General features: G+C 39.4%; 1 protein-coding gene and 1 long non-coding RNA gene across 2 annotated transcripts in view; one reads left to right on the top strand and one right to left on the bottom strand.

Annotated features, from left to right (window-relative positions):
• The window catches only part of nedd4l (NEDD4 like E3 ubiquitin protein ligase), a 55,279-nt gene extending 37,677 nt beyond the window's left edge, over positions 1–17,602 (bottom strand). Inside the window, exons 1-5 of the mRNA XM_022218893.2 lie at positions 17,252–17,602; positions 15,220–15,293; positions 4,680–4,761; positions 1,125–1,163; positions 653–706 (exon numbers count right to left, since the gene is read on the bottom strand). Coding sequence (XP_022074585.1) covers positions 653–706; positions 1,125–1,163; positions 4,680–4,761; positions 15,220–15,293; positions 17,252–17,296 — 294 coding nt within the window. The 5' untranslated portion in view covers positions 17,297–17,602. The remainder of the gene's footprint in view (positions 1–652; positions 707–1,124; positions 1,164–4,679; positions 4,762–15,219; positions 15,294–17,251) is intronic.
• LOC127530852 (uncharacterized) lies at positions 9,674–12,939 on the top strand. Its single transcript, XR_007937556.1, has 2 exons — positions 9,674–10,192; positions 11,600–12,939. It is a non-coding gene; the product is annotated as an uncharacterized LOC127530852 (long non-coding RNA).
• Positions 17,603–18,893: the final 1,291 nt, after the last annotated feature.

Here is an 18,893-nt window from a genome sequence, read left to right as displayed (position 1 = left end):
GTTGTCATGGCAACTGAGGGCCTACGACGGGTTTAATTTCACAAGTCAAGGAAAGTAGTGTTCTTGTCTGTGGGGGAAATCTGAGAAATTTGACATAAGAGGAATGTAGGAGCTGTTAGGGGACTACAATCCGACAGCAGAGCAATGAACCAAGCAGACAAAAAAGCCGTACATTGTACATTTTTCATGTTTGCTTGAGCCTACAGCTGAACTCCTGTGAAGTTAAATCTGGCAGCGTGAGAAAGCATTCACAGGGAAAGAAACACACAGGGGTGCAGATGGAGTCAATACAACTCATTCTAGGTTGTTGATGATTTCTGTGGCAAAAGGACAATTTCAGGAAAATGCAGCGATATCAGTTTTACGATAATCACGCTTTATTTGGTGACATATTATGGTTTATTATTATTATTGAGACTACAGCATAAAACAAAGTCGTGCTGGAGAGAGCCCATTATCACCAAAGGAAACGTAATGAGATGTGAAAATATACATTTTGTAGACAGTTCCAAGTAGAAACACTGCATGAAATAAATTGAAAGAGTTATGGGGATTGCAAACGATGCAATAAAATAAAAATGAAATTAAAAATAACGTGGATATCTGAAACAGACGTAGTGAAGGGTAGGAGGTTTTGAAGTGTGAATCTTACCAATCTGTTTTCATCAAACACCTCGAAGAGTAGCCTGTGATTCTGCGGACACACCTGTGTGGGCAACAAAATAACAGGGGAGATGTTACAGCAGTCACCCAGTGGTTATGTGGCACACAAAGCCATGTCGGTGTACGTACATGACAAACATCGTAGAAAACTATCTGCTTGCTTCTGAGCCACAATAATTCACAACTACTGCGGCTAGAAGGTGGTCAGTCATCTAATCACTGTAACATAGGACTGAACTATAATTCTTTTATAAATAACCAGGGAGGAGTTGTCATACGTATGTGGCTAAGCTTGTAAAGTCTAATATGGTCTGTCTGATTGCAGTGGTGGAGGAGGTGGGACTCAGCTCAGAGTTAAACTGCAACCAAAGACTAACAACTCTAGCACTAACACTCCAGAGTAAACAAGTGAAGAAAGAGAATTCATTAAAGCGTGCAAAGAGTTTAAAATCTAAACTCACTCTGAAGTAGAATTCTTCGTTCCATTTGGGATTAAGGGTCTGAAACAAAATGTACAGGCATGGTTAGACAAAACAAAATCAGTAGCTGTGTATTAAGGCACAGAGAACACCCTCTTTAATTTGAACAGATGTATGAAACCCGGCCAATTCAGAGCAGCACAAAGAGACCGAGTAAGAAATTAGGCTCAGTCTCGTGCGTCAGTGAGCCTCTTACGTCGTTAGAGGAAGTTTGGAGCAAACATGTCCTGGTGATTGGCTTTAGCCTTTAGATTAGCGGGCCATGAGGATTTTCACCCACTTTGAGTGGATCGGCTGAGCAAATAAACTCCTCTGACTCCCTCCTTCTGTCTCACACGGTTGATATTTTATTGGCCTGAAAACTATGTGACACTTCTCATTAAAATTCCTTTCGGTGATTGAAATGACGTAAACACTCAAATGTCGATGAAGTCTAAATTTCACGAGTCGCTCCGATTAATAAACACAACATTTTACAGCAGCGATACAATAGCATCCATGTTAAAACAAACACTGAGAATTATACACAAACCCATTGCACTGTGACAAGCAGTTCCTTTCATACCAAAAATCCATGCACCATGACGTATAACCCATGAAAAAATAATGAAAATAAACACAACAGTATGCCAAACATCAGCGGCTGGTATATGCTCAGGGCAACTTCTAGATACTGATGGTGGTCTCAGGCTGCCTCTTCATTTTTTTGTCAGACTTTCCATCATTTTTCCATGTCGTCTTGCCACAAGCCAAACTCTTAGCTTCAATAACAAAGATTCCATCAAAGGTGTCCCACTTAAAGACACATAGAGCCCAGAGAAGAGCTAAGCGGTGATGCTTCTTTTTCTGCTCCACATAGCAGTGCATTGTCAGCTATTTATATCCCATAAAGCAACCATGTCCACTGGCAGCATATGTCTGCCAGCATGGAGGCCTGAGCTGACTGACTCCAGCAGAGGGTTTCACTGGCAGCTACTTGAAGCTAACCTTAAGAACCAGGAAAGGAGAAATTTACGACGAAATAAGAATATGTAGAGTCAGGCTATCGCTACATCAAAGTGTCACCCCAGTGTATATTATATATTATATATTCCAGCAAGCCCTAGTCGACAAAATAATTAAAATATAACGTAGCAGGATGCTATGTGCGAAATTTGAACTATGCATTCCACAGAGCTGGAAATAAATCAAAATTACACTCCACTTTGAAAATAAAATATCCTCTAAATGGAGTTTGCATTAATTACAAGTAATAGCTCCCCCTGCTGTGAACAGATTTCCTCCCAAAAATAGGCCACTGGGGGGAAAGAGCTCGGCCAATGTCTCCCTCTAGACTCGCCTGAACAGAAAAAGGAAGCCCTGGCTTCCTGTGGTTTCCTTCTCTCAGGATGACATGATTGCCTTGATTTGTAGAGGAAGGGAAGGTGGTAGGAGGTTCTGGTGATCTCAGAACTGTGACTTGCAGGAGAATGAAGAAAGCCATATTTACTGTAAATGGTTGCAGAGTACATGTGTGGTGTAGCAGATTACTGTGTCAGGAGTGGCCAATCTGATGCAATACAAAAACATTACATTTTCCCTTCGGGGATGAATAAAGTGATTCTGATTCTTTAAAAAATTTGAATGCATAGCTTTGTCAGATGGGGTGGACATTTTTCCACATGCAATTACAATTTTAGGTCAACGACCTTTTAGAAGTTCATTCTAGGGTTAAGATTTTTAGAAAACTTGGATTACAGTATTAACATGTATACAGAAAGAAACAGTGACTGTGTTCTACATCGCAAGCTTTGTCATTTTACTGGAAGTATGCACTACAGCTGCATTTATAAAGTACAAATCAGTTAAGTAGGCATATAGTTCTGACAAACTACAAAATCAACAGATTGTAGTGCAGTCTGTAGTGCAAAATGAGCTGTCCGTCCATTTTTGGTGGCTCAAGCTTGTTTATACTCATTCAAGAGATCGTGACATATCGTAACTGTGCAGAGTATTGTGGGTCAAAATCACCAAAAACATGCAGAATCAGAATCAGAATCACTTTATTCATCCCTGAAGGGAAATTCAGTTGTCAGGGTTCTTATCTGTTTAATTTTGAATTGAATAGCCTGACTGCTGATGGCAAGAAAAATTTCCTAAATCTTTCGGTCTTGCAGCGCAGGGATAGGAGCTGTCCACTTATGTTTCGTTGTTCACTGAGGCAGATGTGAAGTGGATGATCCATGTTTGTCAGAATGGCCTCCATCTTGCTCAGTGCCCGTCTCCCCACCTCATCCTCCAATGTGTTCAATCTGATTCCAACCACAGAGCCAGCTTTTTTAATCAGTTTGTTCAAACGCCTTGCATCCTTCTGTTTTATACTGCCTCCCCAGCAGACTGCAGCATAAAACAGGACACTTGCTACCACAGACTGATAAAACATCTGCAGCATCTTACTGCAGATGTCTAGTGATCGAAGTCTTCTGAGGCAATAAAGTCGGCTCTGGCCCTTTTTGTAGATGAAGTCTACGTTTGTGGACTAGTCCAACTTATTATCAAGGTGGACACCTAAATATTTATGATGTCACCATCTCGATGTCCACGCCACAAGTGTTCAGTGGCTGAAGAGGGGGTTTGGATCTGCGGAAATCTATGATCATTTCCTTTGTCTTTGAGGTGTTGAGTAGCAGGCAGTTTTTGTGACTCCAGTCAATGAAGGCACTTATCAGATCTCTGTATTCAGCTTCATGTCCATTTCTGATACATGCCACGATAGCAGTGTCATCAGAGTATTTCTGAATGTGGCAGGACTCAGTGCTGTATTTGAAGTCAGATGTATACAGAGTGAATAGGAATGGAGCCAGGACTGTTCCTTGTGGAGCCCCAGTACTACTCATTAATGTCCCAGAAACACAGTTCCCCAGCCTGACGAACTGTGGTCTTCCTGTCAGGTAATCTGTAATCCATGAAACACAGGAAGGATCCACTCCCATCTCTGTGAGCTTGTCTTTGAGGATGGTGGGTTGGATGGAGTTGAATGCATTTGAAAAATCAAAGAACATGATTCTCACATAAACTCCACATTCCTCCAGATGAGACAGGGCGTGGTGAAGCATGAAGAGGATGGCATCATCCACTCCAATGTGTTCTTTGTATGCAAACTGCAAGGAATCGAGTTTGTCTTTGACCTCAAGCCTCAGTAGACGTAAAACCAGCCGCTCCAGAGTTTTCATGATGTGTGAGGTTAGAGCAATAGGTCTGTGGTCAACAGGCTTGCATATCGTACAATCTGACTGAATGGCTGATATTTTATGGCATACTACATTTGCTATGCTATGCATTGGGGCACACTGAATCTTTCCATGGCATACTACATAGTATAATGGATACTACTATGGGCACGCCAGCAGCCCAGCAACCAACTTCCTGCTTCCTGTTTACGTCGGTTCGCACATGCTCATTGGTCCTGTGACGTGTTTTCAGTCATCGCAGTATGGATGGAGATTATTTCCACTTTAAAATGAAAACATATTAGTGTGGATTTACCTTATCACTTACCTTTTTAATAGTTTTTGTTTGGACTAAGGCAAGTTCTCTGTTTTCATCCGCAACATAGAGGGAAAGCTTGACGTAAGGATCGCTGCAGAAACAAAAAAAGAAGAATTTTGTTTACAATTCTGTTTTTAAAAAAAAGTGATTCAGAGCATTTAACACTATTCTCTTTGCAAATGCATACCAAAATTCACAGGAACAAATTCACTCACCACAATCTTAGGACTATTTAAAATATATATATTTTAAACAAATATACACAGACAGTTTTGCTAACAAGATACATCCATTTCAGTACTCATACCAAAACTTGATTTTCCAGTTAATATAAATCCAGTATCTTCAGTATAAATACAGAAAAGTAATTTTATATTTTAAGATAATAAGCCAATATTTCAACAGAATGAAGAATATAAAATTAGACAGGGTATGACACACTTTAGCTTTAAAGGGAATCTGAGATCCCCATCTTGTACAACAACAGAAAAGCCTAGTTTTCCCAACCATATTTAATTCCATTCTAACATCATATTAACCACAGACAAAGGTGCCACAGCTAAGCTCCCAGGCTACACCAACACAATGCTTGTTTCCAGACCTGTAACCTGAGTCGGCTCAGCAGATAAAACTGCTTGCATTTGGGTATTGTGAGATAAGGCTATAATGTGTTATTGAAAAAGGGTGCTAAAAATAGAACCTGCACAACATTTTGAGGTGAGCAGCACGAAATAGTAAGCCGAGTGAGTGTTTGTGACTGCAATTTCAAAATACACAAATGGTTTATTTGAAGGTACTGACAGGGTAGAGGTCTCCAGTGAGTTCAGAGCTTAACTATTCACCAGACAGACCAATTATTCTACTGATGTCTGTCCCAAAGGGCAGCACAATGTACAGTGTTGGGTTTATACTAAAATCTCCCTTTGAGGAAAAACTTCTAATAGGTGTGTGAGTGTGTAGAGAAAGGTTTTATGCAAAAACAGGAACAGGAACTTACCACATTTCTGCATAAAACCTTTCAAGCATTACAATGCATATTATGTATTCTTTGCACCTAGTGGTTTTAATCTCCAAATAATAAATGCAAAATAACACTGAACATAATACATTCTCACTACAATCTCTTGGTTATTTGTTTAACAAGCAGATTAAGTATTTTGTCTATACACCAGGAGAAAAATGTGAAAATTAAAGTTCACACATTTGAGAATATGGCAAGAACAAATGTTTGACATTTTTTGGTTGATCAACTAATCAAAAAATCTGACTAATTTGTCATCTACTTCCAAAAGCCAAAAGTTTCCAATAAAGTGTCACTTCTCTGTCGTTTTCTGCTCCTCCACTGTGTATTCTGAAATAGCTTCTATCCATGTATATGAACACAATATAACAGATGATGTAATTCTCCAGTGTGGATGTAAAAACAGCAAACAGCACGGTACAGGAAGAAAGCAAGCACATCATCTAATTCCTCACACCAACACATTTCCGTATCTAGTCATGGTACAGAGGTTTCAATCTTCTCAGATGACACCATGGAGGTGAAATGTTTTTTTTTTCTTTAGACTTTGCTGCCTTGTGTTGAGTAAATGACATTGCTAATTGCAGTAACTAGAGTTTTAAAGAGACATTGTATGACTAAATTCATTATGCTAGATTTCCAAGCAGGAACTACAGAACATCACTTTTGTTTTGCCCATTTATTCCTACTTTCTAAAAGCGGGAGGCGGTGCGATACATTACACATGTACACGATCAGGCATAACACTGAGTCGACTGACAGGTGAAGTGAATAACACTGATTATCTCTTCATCATGGCTCCTGTCAGGACTGAGTCAGACGACATACTTGGCTTGCTCATAGTTCTCACTTAGTTTGATTTATTTACAAATTCTTGTGTGTGGCAATAAGCTTTGGATGGATATCGTGCAGGATTATTCCTCTAGTCAGCCGGCATTTTGGTGAAAGTAGTTAATTAGCCGTCATAGTCATTTTAGGAGGACAACCACTGATGCCATGATTAGTGGTACTATGGTCCATTCTGTACCTCCCGATTACAGCTGCGACTGCTTTTACTGATTTATTTTCCTCATTTCTTTCAGTAGATGTGGACATCCCACTGGAACCCTGTGCTATTGAGGTGCTACACCACTCAGCTGACTAGATGACTTATGTGAAGTGTAAACACCCATGATAAAGGCAGAACATAAAGTAGTAAACACACCAGATCACATTACAGATTGTATATTGCTTTGCTTCCTGTGCAGCTTCAGGACTCTGTGAACGCTGTCTGGTTCACCTTCTCCAGACAAACAGGCCAAAACTACAATCTGCTGAGTCTTTGGTTGAGACTGTGAGGAGATGGACCGAACAGACGGCGCCAGAATTCCAGGCCTGCTTTGATTGCAGCATCAAATTTTGTGGAAGTTTTCCTGTTTTCGTACTTTTCAACATTAAATCATGGTCAAATTATGTTGGCTTTTCCCACAATTTCTTAAATTGTTTTATGTCAACATGAAAATGGATTTCTACAGATAATGTAAGTTAGAAACATAAAATAAGTGACTGCATAAGTATTCACCTCTTTAAAGGGACCCACCGAATTCAATTCAGGTGCAGTCAAATGATAGTAAAAGTCACACAATTAGTGAAATTAAGATCATCTGAGTTCAGCGAACATGTCTTAGAGATAGCAGTATAAAAACACTGGTATTTGGAAGAATCCTTCATATAACTACACAGTAAAAACAGTAGAACTTCACAAAGTACTCTGTGTAAAATTTGTGGAAAAGCTTAAGTCTGAGGGTGAAAAGAAAAAATGTCTTTTAGAAGGAAACAACATAAAATACAGCCGCTACACAGTAAACACAATATTAAAATCAGCAAAAAAGTCAAAGATTTCAACCTGTTAAGCTTCATAAAAGGAATAAAATACGAAAAAATCTACTTAAAGATGTTTAAAACTCCAATATTTGACTGCAAAGTCACCTCAGACTGATTATTTCATCATTTACAAGCTGCATTACCTGGAAATATTTTCAATTCAGCTAATTTTGAGAAATTTTCAAGAATTGAAAACCCTGAAATGCGACATGAACTCTTTGAGGATGTAACGTCATCCACACATGCAGAAATATTATGTTTTTTTTGTTTGTTTACTTTTATTTGTTTTTAGATTCTTTTTAATGAGTTTTGAATAGGAATAATGAAAGGGGAAGATAGAGGGGGGGGCAGAAAGAGGCAAAAGAAAAGGAGTAGTCAAAGGGATGAGGGCGGTGGAGGAGGGAGTGGAGGGGTCAAGGAAAGGTGAGGAGAAACAGGAAGTAAGGGTGAGGTGAAGGGTGAAGGCAGATGGAGCTACACTGAACATCCAGCATCCTCCTCCACCTTCAACTCACTGTGACGTTTTTTCTTTTGGAAAAAAACAGCACCACAAACTCCTTTACATCGTCTTTTTTTTTCTTTTTCTGGCTCTTCTTCTTTGACTTTTTTTCCCCCAACACAATATTAGGCAGGTGTTCATAATGTTATGCCTGATCGGTGTATGCCCCCAAGCAATAATGTGTGAAAACAGGCTCCTATGCAAAGACATCAACAACACTACAAACATGTTTGGAGAAATGGGAGAGGCACCGTAAATCAGAGCATTGAACCTTACGAGTCTGGAGAAAAGACAAAGATTGGCAGAGGTCAAAACAGAATACGACAAATGGCAGGGCGAGACGAGAATAGCACTCGGAGCAACAACAACACAAAGAAAGGAGGGAAGCAACAGCTGGGTTTCTGAACAGACTCAGAGAGCATCTGCTTTTCTCAACCAGTAACGCAGCTTCTACACAGGATTCTACTATGCAGTCGTCACTGCACACAAGTGGCAGTTTGATATGGCTTACATTTGTCTTTCTATGCTGTCAATTATTCAGTAAATTAGCAATAGAGCTTTTCTCAGAACAGGCATATGTAGCATAAGTTAGTTCCACAAACTATGTCGCATGGTTGGATTTATTCAAATGCTGCACATTTATTGCAAGACATGCTTCAGTTGATTTCTGTCATCCCTTTAAATGTATTGTGCAATTATATGGTGCTGGTTGACTTGTTACCTCATCAATATGTAACCTGGTTTGTTATCAACAAAGGCTAAGGTCAGACTTGCACTCGTCAGACTGTAGTTAATCCCAAGCAGTGCTAAATCACATACATGACTACTAGATATCAGCAAGAGTTTACAACTCAGCCTTTTATCAACAGAGTCAACACACATACCAGCAGCCATCGTACTGTATTTTTTATGCTGTATGAAGATGACGTGAAACGCAACGTTAGCAGGACAACTGGGCAACAAATGTAGACAATTTCCCTCACTGTTAGTCTCTTATGTTAATAATTATTCAATAAATTAAATGCACTGAATATTACAGTTTTTAATGACAGACATTTTATGTTTGTCGTAAAATTGTCTCAGGTACATTAGAAATTTGAATAACACAAACACCACATTGCTTGAATTATAAATCAAATAAGAAAAAAATATCTAATTTAAATTTGCTTTTCAACAACAAGCAAACAAGCTGCAGACTTTCACAGCAAAGAATTTTGAATGTCAGTCTCTGTTCACTGATCTGATACAAGAATAATGCTCATACCCAGGGTACTCGCCAGTGCATTTCAGCGTAACGGTCAGTTTAAAAGATTACGCTGTGATTAGGGCCGATACGCTGTTATTTTACAGATAACGCCATGTGTATTTGTTTTTATCGACTGGGTGCCTATCTAGGTTAATTTATGTCTCCCCACCTCAGCCGTACTTTCCTGTCGATTGACCCGTTCCTGTCTAAAATAGGGCTGCAACTAACGGCGCGTCGACGAATCGTCCGAGCACGATACATCAAAAGCGGAAGTGAATGCGCAATGCAACAGAAATCAGCGTCCGACCGGAGCGCGGAACACGGACGGACATCGGCGCTGCATCGCGCATATATTATGTACGCATGATGCAGCGCGGACATCTGCGATCTATCATAAGCGTGGATGTCAGCGTTTACTATACAGCTGTATCTAAACGCGGACATCCGCGCTGCATAGTGCATACATAATATATGCACGATGCAGCGCCGATGTCCGTCCGTGTTTCGCGCTCGGGTCGGACGGAGATTTCTGTTGCATTGCGCGTTCACTTCCGCTTTTGATGACGTATCGTGCTCAGATGATTCGTCGACGCGTCGTTAGGTGCAGCCCTAGTCTAAAATTAAGAGTCGCTTCCAATCTCGGGGTTACAATTAGCATGTCTCAGTTGTTTCCGTGATGCCATGTATGGTGAATAGTGACCTAAATCACGAGCATTTGGAGCATCTGCGTGACGCTCATTGGCTGACATCTGGGCTGGCCGCTGGCGAGATTTAATGAAGGCTATTGTGCATGCGGGAGGACCTGCCGTTACGCTGTAAAAAAAATCCTGGTGAGAACCCTGATACCTGAACTAGATGATGGACTGACACATTTTTTTCAGGCCAGGAAATCTGTAAGTATTTACTCACATCTTTAAAATGGATTTATACTTGATTAAATGTTGTTGGTAGCATGAAATCAGAGTCCTGCTCTCTGCTATTGGACACTCAATTCGCAGCCTGCATTCAAAAATCTTGGTTACCATTAGCATGTGCTTCAAGTACCTAGCTAAACCAGACAGCTGCCAGAGGTCAGTTTGAAGTTAGAAGTGAGGTGCTCTCATATTACGTGACCCTTACAGGTGGTCAGCAAACACACCTGTAACTCCATCTCATTTCACAGTAAGATACTCCACCTGACAGGACAGCCAGTTACTACAGCAAATCTACAATGCATTTTCTGTCGTGCACATTGCTAGTCTTCTGCTTTGTCAACTGAGATATTTAATAAATCAAACAGGAATTAATCGATTAGCAAATAATCATAAAAATCTCCATTTCTGTTGTTGTGCACATGAATAGCTACTGACACCTGCAGACACACAGTAGTTATGCTACTCTTCTAGTCCACAGGAATCAGCTGCGAAGACTCAAATGCATATATGTGCAGTAAGCCATAAGTTTCTACATATTCTGAGCATCAACAACACTGCTGAGCATGTGCATTATTGCCCTTGTAGCACAGTCACAAACTCTGGGCTTTACTAGCTGTATGCAGGCGTGTTCGCATGGACTTCTACGGACTTAATATCACAAATCAAAATTTATATCACAAGAACCTTAGCAGATGAAGAAAGTATAACACTGGTTACAGTCCCTCAGCCAGCATAAGGTCCTGACAATATTTCCAAACACAACTGCTATGGCTTCATCTGTTCTCAGTGACAGTAATCAAATAAAATGCGTGCTTATTTGATATGGGTGAACAGTGCAATTGCTGTTTTGTGTTGAGATGCTGATCTTGGGTTTGTGGCATGACCAACTGAGCTATTTTCCAGCGGCTTTTACCGAATTGAATGCCCCCAGCATCCTGAAAACACAATCTGTTGCCACAGAGGTCGCAGTGTCCGTTGCTCAGCAAAAGTTACATAGTTTCAGGTTTGAAAGTCAATTTGAAACACATTTCAAACCATCTATAAATGTTTTTTAAATCTGATTTGCCATAATCACTTTCCGTGGGATTTTTATTTATTTTTTTGCCATCCAGACTAGATCAGAAACAGCAATCTAATTCCAGTATGGATACACCTAAAATTAGATTTCGCCTGCCAGCTAGAGCACAGCCTTGCATTCATTCAAAGGAAGCAGTTAAGAGGGAGCAAAGGAAAGGGCAGGCGGAAGATAGACATATATTAAAAAATTAGCTGCAAATGTACTCCAGGCAGAAGCGGTGGTGCTTGATTGCTAATTAATGTCTCCAGGAACCCCACAGCCTCTAATTGTCTGTTTGTGTGGTTCTGTGTTGTGCTGTGACTAAACAGAAACAATGAGGCTACTGTATCTCGGTTGCACTGAGACGTCTTCTTGTCTCCTTCCCTCTGTCAACAAAAATCCTGCTGAGGGAGACGGACAGGCTACTTCGGGTCTACACAAGATGAAAGATCCCATGGGCTGCTGATTTCAAGCAAGTTCTTTGGATTTCTATCAACACCTCTCAGAAACACAGCCTCAGAGTGTTTCATTTAGTCCAGAATAACAAAAGCAGAATGCAACATAACTAAGTATCTGTGTTACAGCAGTAACAACACATTTGGAGCAAAAACGAAGAAAAGAAGCAGCCGACACTGTTTGAAAATCTTTCGAGGTGACAGACTGCCAAATCAGCACTGTCTCCTGTGGTAGCCAGCCACACATCAAGACCTCATTCAGTGTTTCTTCATTACAGTTCAGCTTTCTCCTGAGCCAGGCTGAGCTGTCCTGCCAGCAGGGCATCAGGATGCTAACACAGGCACTCTGGCATGTGAGTAGCACTCACACAGTGCGAAACATGCCAAGCTCTTTCGCTGACAATGTCTGCTTTCTCATAGCTCTGATACAATGCATTACTATGATCAACAGTAGGAACAGTGTTCAAATTTAGATGAGGCTCACCCCAGTAGCAGGGGGATGTTAGCTAGATATCATCGTACAAATTTAAGTTTTCTTTGCTGTCTTGTTTCAAATATGGGTTGCTTTGTTTCCTGTATGTATTGCTGGATTATTTGAGAAGAAAATACTGTTAACTATGTAAATGAGTGAGCCTGGTCTGAAAATCTCTTAAGCGGTCCTTGCTAACTTACAGCTACACTGTAAAAAAATTGCTTTTACAGTAAAATTCTGGCAGCTGTGGTTGCCAGAACGCTACTGTAAAATCCCGGTAAAACACTTTCCTAATTTACAGTAAAGACATGTCTTGATACTTTTGAGTTTATGGTTAAAAATGTGCCTCATTCCATATTTTGCTGTGAAGTTTCAACCTTTAAAGAAATTTTAGTTTAACAGGAAAATCTACATGAAAACACCATAGAAAATGAAGTTTGTGGGACCTATTATGTAATATTACAGTATGTTTTCCATTATCAGCACAACAGTTAGTGTATTAAATTTTTAATATGTGTATTTTTAACAAATATTGTGGTTATAACTGTCATCAATATTAAACCGCATGTCCATTCATCAATTTGACAGGTCCAAACTGTAGTTTTTACATGAAATAAATGCAATAATCGGCATGTTGCTTGTTATAAATATTACAGTATGCTTACATTATCAATACAAAATGTGAAAATTGGTATTTGTATTTTTTTGAGAAATAAATGCAAAAATTACAGTGTTGATGTTATACATATTACAGCATGTTTCCATTGAATAACTGCAAGAGAAGGGAAATGGAATTTTAAAAAAAATACTGTTTTCTCCCGATTAACTTACTTACACATGATTCATTGTTAGATAAACCATGTCAAACTGTTTTAGAGTTTATAGACTTTTACTGTCATGGTTTGACAGTTTGTCATAAAATTTACGTGCATTTTTTTTACAGTGTCCATATTTTTGCAGAGCATTGTCATGTAAAGACCTATTTGGGTATTCAAGTGTACTTATGTCAGCAAAGGAACCAGTTAGTGAGCTGTCAGTTCAGTCATCTAAGAAAGTGATCTCTTGGGAGTGTCCTGTCGACAGTAAACATAAAACAAAACAACACAACTGACACTGACCATATGTGGATGCTTAGATCTTAAAATTAGTTTTATCCTACCCAATTAAACGACTCACTGAATTAATAGTCAATTAACTGATTGAATCCGAAGACTCACTGGCTGCTTTGAAAGGCATGTTATAAAAAATTTTTTTTTTATCTGAGCCACAAACTGTAAAAACAGAAAGAGTTGTTGGATTTTCATCTTTCAGACAGTCCTTGTGATATGCCGTTTGGTCAGAAAATTTAACCAAATCTAAGCCTAAAATTGTGATTTTCTTTAAAATACCATTATTCTTGATGTCTCACTTAGTAATTTACAAAAAAGAAGGTTTGTTCTCCCCAAATTCTTTTAAAAAAGCAACTCTTTGCAGAACTATACAGCCATTAGAAAGATGTGTAAATTAACAAAAAGACAGAGACTTTTCGTCTGTTTATAAAGAGAAAAAGGGACGAAAGTTTGAAAAAAGTAAAATGTAAGTACTAAAATACTAAAACATACAATTCTTATATAGATACTAAAATATCTATATTATGTAAAGTACATTTTTTTGCAGTATTGGTACAACCTGTAGGTACCTGGAAAACACTGCATACTCTTGTTTTTTCCAAATTTTGTAAATAGTCAAAATAATCTGTTTTTATGCTTTCTGGATGTATATGTGTGCTATATCACACAGAAGATATCTTTGAGTTCTCTCTACTTCTAGTGATGGTTGTGTTGTTTCAATAGAGGTGCAGCATTTTATATTCCTGTCAAAAAATAGCCCACAGTGAGTAAAAATGTGACAGGAGTAAAACCCCCTATAAACTGCATGGTGGTATTAAAAGAGTTAAGGCATTTTTAAGCATAAATGCCATACAGTCACAGTTTCCTGCATCCTTTGTGTTTATCAACAGATTAGTTAAGAATACAGTCTCAGCTTGCAGCCCTATTCTGCTCCTGTGCACACGCTTGGTATTTAAATTTCCCTCCACTCAATGATGTTTTGGTCAATGTTACTTTACTTGAAAGTTTTCAGCTTTATTACACTGTATCTGTGCAGATAAAGCTACAATTTCCCTGCATAAGAAGGAGCATATTCAAAAGAATTTGGCCCATAAACAAAATGATAGCAGGTGTTGTCAGTGGTGTTGGTAGCAGTGATAGCTAGTCACTTAGTGTATTAATAATTTGTCATCCTATTGTGGCACTGCAAATACAAAGTCGTAGGTAATCACTATTCACAGGGCAGACGTTAAACTGCTTAGCAATGCAAAAGGAGAAGATACAACATCATGCAGAACCTGTATTAACAGTGGATTACACTTCACAGAATGCAGACACAACACGGAAGGGCAATTTAAAGATCCTGAAAAGTTTAAGTTTAACATCAGTGTGTTCCCACATGTGAGAAAGTATGTGGCAGGTATAATTATTAGTGAAACTATAACAGTGGTGGGTTATGAGTAGGATAGGAGAGGTAAGGAGGTAATCATTGATTAACATTTCAGGGAGTTCAAGGTCTTTGTGACGAGAAGGAATGTAGTGAAAGTGCGTAACGTAGTGCTGTTTGAGGTTGACTGAAGGAGGCCTAAGCCAAAGAGCAGGATGCTAAATGCAGCTAAAGCTCTTGTACTTGATACCAAGTTTAGTTTTACTCATCTAAATGTCACTGATAAATCATTAATATTGACAGAAATATTAAATATTGTGTGTTATAAAACTGAACTGTTATGATATGGACAATATGCACGTGACCTTCAGTGTAAAAAAAAAAAAAAAGTAAATAAGTCTGGTGAAAGAGGGGCTGGGACAGAGCACCTGGCCTTCACACACATTTCACAAAGATGACAGAATGATAGCATAACCATTCTAACACCAAAAAACTCAACTGAAAGCAGCATCTTCTGGTGTGTCGCAAAAGATTCAATGATACTAACCTGGCTCCAATGATGTCTTTCTTCGCCAGATCAATTCCCGCAATGACCTTAACCCGCAGCACTCTTGTTTCATGCTGCAGAAAAAAGAGCAGATGGATCAAAACACCGAATCAAACTCGTGGAAAATTATCTCATAGCCTCGCAGGCAACCCACCTAAAATAATTCAAGCTGCCAGCCGCACTAACCTGCCTTTTTAAGTCAATAACCCTGACCTAGAAATGAATGAGCCGAATGAAAACCAAAAGCTTTTGTAATCATGCAGATGAACACGTAAATAGCAAAACAATAATCCAAAATATGCGGCACAGTTTTCGGCTGTATGACTTTATCATGTGTTTTATGACTGCTTTGTACGTTAATGTATGCATTTACATATCTAATTCCTAAAGCATCTATTACAGAAGAAAGCTATTGTAGGTTGAGTTAAGCCAACTCACACTATGCTCAGTTTGCAGCTTCACACACTCTCTGCAGCCTGAAGTGAAATCACTCACACACTGCTTCTTGGTAGGTGTCTGAGTAGAGCTAATGACATTTACATAAAGCCTGACAAGAAAGTCTGTCACAATTCTAGTTACAGCTATGCTGGAGAGGGAAGGGAGTGAGGGTGGGAGCCCAGGCCAACCCAGCTGTTACCTTGGCCTTGGTCTTGTTCTGGGAGTGTAGCGTTACTGGATGTTTACTTCATAGCCACAGGAAGTGTATTGTTTCGTGGAATGCAGACTCGCAATTATCGTTATCTTTACTCGTTGAGGATTTCATAATCTGGTTTGATGTCTGTAAAACGGTGAATGCTAATCAGAGAAGTAGACAACCCTTCCCAAAGCCTCATGTGTTGCAGTGAGTGTGTGGAATGTTATCATAAGCATGCCTCAGACAGACAGAGCACTACAAAGCTACCAAAGTAAAGAGAGCCTTTTTTGTCAGAAAAGAAAAGCTGCTTGAGTTGGATTACACAATAAAGTTCACCATTACCTGTTCTGACCTTATAATAGCAATGATTATAACATTGTTAATGCTATAAATACCAATTTTGCAGGGTATTGGATGGTTCAGAGGGTATCTGCAGAGACACATTTCAAATAAATTCCCTGCATTTGCTTCAAAAAAAGGTCAGATGCAAATCTCTCTGGCATCCTGGTGATAGTGTCACTTGAGTCTACTGATGTAAGCTGAGGACAAACTCAAGGATCAGAGGCACACCCCTGTTTTTTCTCTGAAAGGAACATCTGAAGGGTTTATGTTGCCAGTGCCCATCATCTAAAAATGCACATATACATCTCCATCCTCCTGACTATTTCTGACTGCATTACTAATATCTTGATAGGTGGTTGGCTGACATGACAGCTGCTCGGTTAGAAAATTATGCTGTTAGTCATGTAGTGATGCTCTCATGTTTGACTCGTGACTGTGGTGCTGCTCCCATGTAAAACAAAAACGTTTTTTTCTTTTTGCATTGACTGTATTATTTATGCAAGTCTGGGTAGCAAAGGCAACACACACTTCGAGTCGATATCGACCTCATTTGACACTGCAGGACCTACATGGCTCAATTTCTGTCTTGTCTAGTGGTCAGCTCACCATCACACAATTTTGATCACTGAAAAGAGGGGGTGTTTAAGCCTGACAGGGTGAAATTAATAAAGAAACGGATCAATTTCCCCTGTGCACATCTGGGCTCCAACACAGCAGTTTGAGGTTCTAGTTAAGCTACAAGTCGCTCACACATTGAATCAAATACATGCTGAAGCGAGGCTATGAAGCCTGCTCGATCGAAGTGAACGGCTTAATTTCAAGACCCTGAATACAAAGTAGTGTAGCCGATGCTGATATTAAGGGAACAGTCACGGAGACAGGCGGCAGGAAACTGACAGCTGCCTGAAAATTACAACGGAATGTTACCGTGGGTGAGGGCTGGTTAGCTTGACTGTCGGCTAACGTTAGCTGTCTCTGGGTAAACCCCCCCTGAGAGACACTTATTCACGACTGCAGTCTGCATTTTAAAACAGCCTCGTTGACATTTAAGCTTACCTCGTCTTCTGAAAGTCCATATATTGGCTCGTAATTCGCAGCCATATAGCCCGCGGTCCACGTTATACACACAAAAACAAGCCGCTTTGCAAAGCTAGCTGGCTAGCCTTGAACAATAAAGTCCCACTTTCCTCTCTCTGCCGTGCGGTGGTGGTAAAGTCCACGGTGAGAGCGAGTCGTCGGCACGGCACAGGGGGTTGGTTCGCGGCTGAACTCCTCGCCACCGTGGTCCGCCCAGGACACCACTTGGATGGGGAGGAAAAAGAAAAAAAACTGTGTCCAAAATGTTTCGACTGAGACAGATCAGAATTTGTCAACTCCGAGCTTATCCCCTGAAATGTTGTGACTTCCTCCTGACAGCTCGACCAATCGTGTGCCGAGTAGACGCGATTGGCGTTATCGCCAACCAACAAAATGCGTCGTGAATTCCCCAATGCTCCTGATTGGCCAATCAAATATGAAGAGGGCGTTGGACTGGACTGTGTCGTGTGTGTGTTTTTGTTCCCCTTTTTCAGGTTATAATGGGTCATATCTCATAAAGCAAAAAAATGAATATTTTTAGGTATTTTTAAAAGGTATTTTATTGTGTGCAATATCACATTTTCCAGCTGAATATTCCAAAAAAGGCCCTGGGCGCGTTCATGTCAAGGGCGGGGCTTGTGACAGACAGCCAATCACAGGCTACACGCAAAGAGCGAACAAGATGGGATCAAACTATTGATCCGGATCATAAGTCGATGAACCAGAGAAAGTTAGAGGGAATTTGAACTATTTTCAGCTTTCTCTGACTCAATATCTGTAGCTAATGCAATAATGTAAAGAAAAAATAATTATTGCATAAGTGATGACAACTTATCAGAATAATAATTTTGTTTACAGCACCTTAAAAACAAGGCCACAAACAAAGTACTTTGACAGTCAAAGGAGAAAGACGCCCACAGAACAAGATAGAGATAAATTAATAAATTAAGATAAAACTATATTAAGAGAATAGCAGATGCAAAAATGCAAATCGTAATATGTCAATATTTGTTAAGTCACAGTTATTTATATAATACATTTAAAGCAAAAGCTAAAGTGTTTCTCAATAGAGAAATAAGACTGGCATTAAAGACTTAGCTAACAAGTTTAAACATTGAGATAAGCACTGCATAATATAATTTGTTATGTGATATGAATACAATTATTTAAGTTAAGATCTGACAATACTTTTATAACGTTTACCAGAAAACATTAAATATCAAGCTAAGACCTTACAGTATTACTGATTATGTAAAATGTACCCAGCGTATTTAATTTAACTGTGTGTGAGCCTTCATATTTAACATAAACCTGGAAACATAGTCAGAAAGTTACAAGATTTAGAAATGCTTGAAAACAACTAGTTCTGTAATTTTAAATAAAAGAGAAATATTTGACAGTCTGCACTATTTCTAGATCAGCATCTCGTGGCATTGAAATCCTGTGTGCAAAAGGTCAAATTTCTTGAATTGGTGGCTTACGCTTGTTCAAGTAAATAGCCTGCAGCCATTGTTTGCCTGTTATAAATGCGCCTTGATTTTCTAGCAGAGTGTTACGTACTGCTGGAAGTGTTTTGCTGACTTTAAAGTTGGACACTTGCCTTAAGAGAAGTACATCTTGA

This window comes from Acanthochromis polyacanthus, chromosome 18 (assembly GCF_021347895.1).
Source record: "Acanthochromis polyacanthus isolate Apoly-LR-REF ecotype Palm Island chromosome 18, KAUST_Apoly_ChrSc, whole genome shotgun sequence".
NCBI lineage: Eukaryota > Metazoa > Chordata > Actinopteri > Pomacentridae > Acanthochromis > Acanthochromis polyacanthus.
The sequence above is the reverse complement of the archived record's forward strand: the minus strand, read 5'-3'. Positions and strand labels throughout refer to the sequence as shown.